An 8049-nucleotide genomic window follows, 5' to 3' on the forward strand; every position below is an offset into this window, starting at 1 on the left:
ATGGTGCGGTTCGCCCTGCTCGTCCTGGGTCTCACAGCACCCATCAGCGCCATCCTGCCCGAAATAGTGGATTCGGGCATCAGTCAGATTCTGGAGGATAATTCATCCCAGGGGCAAACGGCGCTGAACAACATGTATGTGGAGGTGGAGCAGCTGATGGAGGACACGCAGCAGAAACCGGTGGACGCGGTCCAGCAGGTAAGCAGCCAGCACACACCTCAGCATCTCATCCACATGATAAAGCAGTATTTATCAGTGTGCCTCTGTTGCTCATCACCTTTATTGGAAGTTAATGACTGATGACTAGTGTTTTGAAGATCCTTTGAGAAGACTTTTTAAACATTTTAATCAGTTTTGCAGTGACTAAGTAGAAATTTAAATAAGCTTAAAGGCACCAGTGGTAGGGAACTGGAATATGAGCAGATATCTGAAGCAACGCAGAAGTGACTTCTCAATGCATGTATTGATTTTCTGCACCTGAAACCTGAAACAATCTATCCAATCCTTCTAGAGCGACAATGAGAGTGGCAATTTCAGCCTCCATCCCCATAACCTTCCTTCAAGTCATCATAATGAAAGTGGTTCTGAAAAAGAAATTGGCAATCAGTCTGTCCAGAGCTCAGAAACAGTAGAACAGGTAGGTCTTTACCTGCACAAAGGGCAAACAAAAGTGGAAAAGAGTCTGTTTCCCTCGTGATACAAACTAAACTGCTGTCTCATCCTCATACAGGAGACAAACAACATTACTAGGGAAACGGAAACACACCTGACTACAACCGTCCAGTCCAGTGGCAAGGAAAATAATATTTACCATGTAAGTTAAGTCTGTGTTATGAGACTTGCATTAACTGCTGGTTATACAGCTTGGTGCCCATACAGCCTTACACACATACATCAAAAGGAAAATCCTTCCTGAAACAGAATTCATATTGTTTCCATGATCTTTGACTGTTCTGTCTTAATTTGTGAACATGAAAAAGCCTCTCCTGAAGCTGGAGTCAGAGTCTCAGTCAGTGATGGTTGATCATGATCAATCTGTTTCTTTTGATTGAACAGCACTTTTGAGAGTACTGTCACTTTTACATACACCCTGTTACTAACACAATTTAAAAATATATTATTACGATTTTATTCCCCATTACATTTTTTAATTTCTATGGTGCATATTGTTGCTTTTTTGTATCACAACATATTTTTGATAATTATTGTTACTGGCCTGCTAATGGCATCATAAGTTTTCATTCTCTGGTGTTATTCATGTCCTCTAAGTTCTTTAAGTACAGAAGCAGAGTGAAACATACTTGGCACTAGCTGGCTGAAAAACCCTCTTAAAGGCTGCATGCTGTCCATTCATAATGTGAGGTAGCAGTATCACAGCTGCTGATTTGGCATAATGTCTGAGAAATGAGTCAAACCGATCGATGAAAGAAAAAGTTGACTGTGTATCTGTGTAGGCTGCACACTGTGTGTATTTCATGTCTTCAGTTAATGGGGCGGTGTTTGTCTATGTATAAAACGAAACATGAACGATGCTGAAACGTAGAGCCAGATGGTTTTTAAAGGCCGGGCACTGTCTACGTAGCAGCTGACATTTCCAGTGCATGTAGTAAAATGCTTAGCATACAAATTTGTTGATTAATAAGCCCAATGTTTGCTCTGTGCTCTTGCTGCTTGTAACTGGAATTAACTTTCAGCATTAAAGTTTCCAAAAGAAGGAAAAAGATCATTAGGCATTGAGACAACGCAGCATTTGGCAAAGTGATTATCCATCATCCAAATGTATCAATGTGATACAAAACACAGTAGGCTACTAGGAAAATGGCCAAATAATAATGTTTTGATAATTTCATTTATATAGTTCTTTACAAGCAGAGAGTACAAAGTGCTTTCCAAAAATAGATGAAGCAAGACAGTGTGTGACATTTAATTAAAACACCCTCCCAGACCAATAGCGATGATACAATTAATATGCTGTACTTCTCATTTGATTGCTTTTATAACTCAGGAATATTTCATGTGAAACCTCTTCACTGGCAGGAGAGAGTGCTTTGCATGGCATGCTATCAGATACAGTATGTGTTAGGAAGATGAGAGGTAAATGGATATTTGCTAGCTAACTCTGGGACAAGAGTCTGTCCCAGTTTTAACAGTAAGGCCGCTCACATGAGACACAAATAATACTGGAGAGATGTGTGACTTTTCATAAATATAGATTCCCTGCCCACCTATATGTGCAGCAAAGCCTGTTACTTAAAAGGATATCTTAGGCCTCGGTGTTATATTAGCCCTACTCTAGATACATGTTACATTTATGCTTTTGCAATGACAGGTTTGTTCGATCCTTGATGACGATCCTAAGCATTTTCCTCTGCTCAACATAGCGTGGCCTGAATGTTTATCGAATCCCTCTTTTCCCACCTCTTAGGAGTGCATCATTGATGAGGACTGTGAGAAGGGGAGGTACTGCCTCTATGAGACACACAACTCAAAGTGTCTGCCTTGCAAAGCGATTGATGTGGTAGGTGAATTTATGTTAGTTGTATGTGGGCCTTCACTATTTTGGTCAGTATCTAAACCAGTTTTCTCTAAATTCTTCTCTATAGTGGGTCGGTCTTTTTTTCAAACACACACGCCCACACACACACATAGTCATTCATTTGCAGCCGGTCTTTCACTCTGACTGCATTGCAGTGCGTCCACAAGTGTAATTGGAGTGTATCGTTTGTGGGCAGTCTGTCCTGCGAGCTTCACGTCAAAGGACACCACGTGTGTCAAGGTTAAATAGAAGCTCTTCCTCTCCCTCTGCTCTCAGAGGGCAAACAGAAAAGACAGAACAATGGTAATGAGAGTATCTCTCTGTAGAGACACACCCGCTGGTTAGTTATTACTACTAACTCTCTAGTGTCTCCTTTGGAGGAAGTGGTCTTGGTGAGGCAGAGTAAAAAGCAATGGGATAAAGATACTGGCAATCCGCCCATCAGGGATAATAAGTACACACGCAGGATGAGTCTGTGTGCTGTCAAAGCTGCACTGAAAAACATTGCATCGTGTCAACCAGTACATTAATTTTATCCCTGTGTTTGTGGTTTGCACAGACTGTGCAGCAGAGGTGGAAAGAAACTAAGTACATTTACTCAAGTACTGTTAAATTTTTACTTGAATATTTCCATTTTGTGTGTTATTCTTTCTATACTTACTTTTATACTTTCTACCACATTTCAGAGGGAAATATTGTACTTTTTACTCCACTACATTTATCTGACGGCTGTACTTACTAGTTACTTTGCAGAATAAGATTTGACATTCAAAGCATACAATAAGCTCATAAAATAAGTTGCATTGTTAGAGTTTAAACTTCCCAACAGTAGCCTATATGGATTAGTTTGACCTAGTGCCACCTGGACCATCTAAAATACTTCTTACAGGTTAATGCATTAATAATTTAACCCTCTGAAACAGACCGTTCTTCAGAATGAGTACTTTTACTTTTGATACTTAAGTACATTTTACTGCTAATACTTCTATACTTCTACTTAAGTAAACTTTTGAATGCAGAACTTTTACTTTTAATGAAGTATTTCTCCATTAAGGTATTGCTACTTTTACCTAAGTAAAGGATTTGAGTACTTTTACCACTACTGCTGTGCAGTAATAGGAGATTTTCTATTGGATTGTTGACAGAGATCAGTTGATCGCAGTGTCTTCATTATCTCATTTATATTTTATAAATCCAGCAGCGAGACTCTGAGGCTTAGGATCATGTCATTAAAGCTCTTCTTGGTGTGTTTCAGCCCTGTACCAAGGATGAGGAGTGCTGCGGTGAACAACTGTGTGTGTGGGGCCAGTGCAGCCAAAACGCCACAAAAGGGGAACCTGGCAGCATTTGCCAATACCAGAATGACTGCAGCACAGATCTCTGTTGTGCTTTCCATAAAGGTACATCTCCCCCCAAGAATGACAGTTGCACTACCAGTCCAAAGTTTGGACACACCTGATTGAATGTACTATGTTTTATGTATTATGTTAAAGCCATTTTGATCTAAAGGCTTATGCTTAAATGCTTGAAATTTGTTTCTTAGACAAATATAAATAGTGAAGTTGAAGCCTATGTATGAATTTCTTTCCAAAGCCTTTGCCTTTCCTTCAAGGCAAAGGGCGGCTACTTTAAAGAATCTAAAATATAAGATAGTTTTGATTTGTTTAACACTTTTTTGGTCACTGCATAATTCCATATGTGTTATTTCATAGTTTTGATGTCTATACTATTCTAAAATGTGCAAAATAGTAAAAATAAAGAAACGTGTGTGTCCAAACTTTTGACAGGTAGTGTATATACTAGTTAGTCATACCATGTTGAATTTGCTTTGCATCCTTTCTTTTGGTCATGATGAAGAAATTAAATGTTTTACCTCACTCACTTTGCCTCAAAGTATTTACGCACTCATGTTTTATGTTCATGGATCAGCTAATGTTTATCTCTGTTTGTGTGTGTTCTTTGTGGGTTCAGCCCTGCTCTTCCCCGTCTGCTCGGCCAAGCCCATTGAGCGCGAGCGCTGCCTTGGTGCCTCCAACCACCTGATGGAGCTGCTGTCCTGGGACATGGATGGAGAGGGGCCCAGGGAGCACTGCCCCTGTGCTGGGGATCTGCAGTGCCAGCCTCTTGGGTGAGTACAGTGGCCGCTGCCTCACATGTCATTGTTGTCAACAAAAATGTGATCCTTGTATTTTACCTTTAAATGGCACCACACACCTTGAATCTTGCATTTGGTATTGACTGAATGATTCGGTAATATGTGAAAAATGGTTCTAGATATCTCAGATAAGTGTAAGATATTTGAAGCTTTTCTTGCATATCACTCACCAACTTTTATCATTCATATTACACTGTTCTGCTCTCAAAAAGTGTACTCTCCCTTTTTGACAGGCGAGGGTCGCTGTGCCTTAAGGGACAGGACTCGAGTGAAGAGGACCTGACAGATTCTCTTTATTCAGAGATAGACTACATAGTCTAGACGGAGCTTGATTTGATTCAGATTGCCTTGTAAACAATAAGACAGCGGGGTCTCCACTCACTCCAGCACTGAAGATGTACCCCCCCTGTTCGTGCCTCACATTTAAGATTTGCTCTTTTGGTCATTGCTTATTCAGTGCTTTGTTGCAAAGAGTAGTAGCATTTCCAATTTTATCACTTTACCCAAAGTAGTAGAGCTTTACAGCATGGGACATGGCTGAACCTGAATTCCTGAAGAAATGTGAGTGCTAAGAAGTATATGTGCTTTAAAGTACAATTGCTGGAATTGAGACCTGAGACTTACTTACAATCCTTCACTTGTAAAGGTTGTAATGGGATATGTCAGATATAAAAAGCATTGACAAAAAACACAACATTACCATGCAGCCCCCTAGTTCCCGGTCTCACTGCATTAACGGTGCAGTTGGAGGAACCAGGAAGCAGACAAAATTATACTTCATGTGTGGCCAATAAAATATTACCTACGCGGGCGATAATATGTTTTGGCTTCGCAGACCCACTCCCCTCAACACCGATCAGACCTACTGTACCTGCACCTGATCCTCTGCTTACAGCTTTAGTCCATAACATCTCACCTAATTTCCGACCTCTCCACTGAAGGCCAAAGAGATGGCTGACCCATCTGGCTTGAAACAGCCAGCTCAGCAGATCAGAAACTGAATTGCACCAGCAAACAGTTAAAGTCACGAATGAAACAGCATTTTGAGAGCATGTGATGTATTTCCTGTTGAAACAGGACGCTGGGGCGGGACATAACGCAGGAAAGGATCATTCAAAAGTGTAACCCAATGGGACATAAGTCGGAGAGAGAAACAGATTTGGTAGATTTTTTGTTCAAAAATCTGTAATGGTTTTATTGGTTTGAAAGTTTATGTACGCCTCCTGGTACACAATGAAATCACCACTAAAGATTTTCTGTTTTCCAGGAAGTAAAAGTAATGAGATTTTAATATAGAAATACAAGAAAATAACACTTTTGTCATTTTTTTGGGGCAATTTTTCATTTCAGTATGACTTTAAGCTTAACTATTTAAAACAATTATATCTGAAGTTGAGGACAGTAGGCTGTATGACTGCCCACTCCTGCTACCATAGCTAAGCCATCATGATAAATTAGGCTTCCTGTCTTAGTCATGAGATAAACTTCTATACTTTGGATGCTCTCCTTCCAACCAGAGCTACTGGCTGCTCCTTCCTGCTGCACCCTTCCTGCTGCACCCTGCCTGCTGCACCCTGCCTGCTGCACCCTGGCCATGAATCCCTCACTCCCAGAGCAAACTGGAGGTGGATGTGGCTACAAATCCACGGCATACAACTTAGACAGGATGTACCATGGTTTTGCAGCCTCACTGTTGAGCCTCAGGTGCTAGTTCAGTGTATCTAACATTCTCATATGCCTCCTCTACCACAATCTTTGTGTGGCACAGTGAGATTTACAAAGTAAACAACAATACCAGGTCAGGTCTAAGGTTGGTAGTAACAGGACTGTAAATTGTTGGCCTATGTTTGTTTGCATTTCCCAACCTTTAGCCTCCACTAGCTGCCCTGGCTTGTGCCTACTGAATAATTATTTCCTGATCTGTCCACCTTCACACACAAAGCCAGTTTTATGGGTAGGGGTTTCTTTCCTAACTGATAAGGAATTCTGTTTGTTTACTTTGAATTGCTGCCAGAGACTTCAACACTTGGTTATGTCGCCCTTGGGAAAGTAACTTTGCATCCTGAAAGGATAAGTGTTGCTGCCTCCGAACACAGAGGACATGTGAAGTCCTCACCTTGGTCTTGAGGGGGATGACACATCATATGTTGCTTCAATAATTAATCTAATCCTAGATGCTTCCATTTCCCAAAGCTCTTTCGAATTAAGCTTATTCCTCTACACTTTACCATTTCATTTGTCGTCCCAGCTTACCTTGAGACACTGGCACACCTTGCTGATTCATCCTGGCAATATATTTGCTCCAATGCCAATGTCCTCGTTTCTTAGGATGTTGCATTGTTCCACGGAGGTTCGCTTTTGCCAAGACCCAGGCATCAACCATCCTGTTGCACCCGACAATATCTCTTTACAAGTACTGATTGTGTTTGCAGAACTGCTTGTGTAGGGGTCCATTTCCATCAAGGTGCTAGAATAGGCAATACACTTCTTATTGTTGTGTATTGATAGCATCAACTCCGGTCTTCCTTTTGTGCATCTGAATTCATCTACAAGGACAGATGAAGGTAACCCAAGGACGCCCTTCCCATACAGTGTTACAATGACTAGACAGTGTGGGAACATATCGCTGTTGTCAGGCGAAAACCTTGCATCTCCAAATTGTCAACTTTTCAGGAACTAAGAAAAAAAGCTGTTTTTCACTTGATGATGATGCATTTTTGAGTGTTTTTTTTTTTGTCCATTTGGTTTTTGAAAAGGCTTCATAATCCCAGGGGTTGTAGAATTTTCTCAACCTATAGATTACCATATAATCCTTAAATTTTAGTGAACATGTGAAAATCACCAAAATAGCAGAATGAGTTTTTCACCCAACAGCAACGATATGAGTTTATTGACTGTAACTTGTGTAGAAATCACAGCTTGAATTTGTCTGGTAAGATTGACCTCTCTCTGCACTCTTACCACATCCTGTCTTAACCCCTGAACCTGGCAACCTTTGGCTGTAAGGTTCACATGATAATCTTCCTAAACCTCTGACAGGCTTCTCCAATATTGCTGGAATTGCTTCTTTGTCAGTGTAGAATGTTTTGTCCGACAGTTTTGCCCGACAATATGAATGCATCTTGATCTGCATAGTTTTACTTTACTCCTAGTCATTCTTAGATTATCATTGAATTTAGTTCTTAAATTATCATTCAATTCAAAAAGCTGCACTTTTGTACAGGATGCTGTTGTAGCCATAGTTGTCATGCCTCCATCATTATAAACAACAATAGAGGCATTCTGCACTATGCTATGTTGTGATGAATTCCAATGTTGTGAATATTTAATTTTTGAAATTTGATTTGATATTTACATT

General features: G+C 40.4%; 1 protein-coding gene across 1 annotated transcript; it reads left to right on the forward strand.

Annotated features, from left to right (window-relative positions):
• On the forward strand, positions 1–5012 carry dkk3a (dickkopf WNT signaling pathway inhibitor 3a). The gene is made up of 7 exons (XM_071910044.2): positions 1–198; positions 512–637; positions 731–814; positions 2426–2518; positions 3792–3936; positions 4508–4664; positions 4925–5012. Exons 1-7 carry the CDS (start codon positions 1–3, stop codon positions 5010–5012), a joined length of 891 nt encoding a protein of 296 aa, XP_071766145.1.
• The last annotated feature ends 3037 nt before the right edge of the window (positions 5013–8049 follow it).

This window comes from Centroberyx gerrardi, chromosome 1 (genome assembly GCF_048128805.1).
Source record: "Centroberyx gerrardi isolate f3 chromosome 1, fCenGer3.hap1.cur.20231027, whole genome shotgun sequence".
Classification (NCBI taxonomy): Eukaryota; Metazoa; Chordata; class Actinopteri; order Beryciformes; family Berycidae; genus Centroberyx; species Centroberyx gerrardi.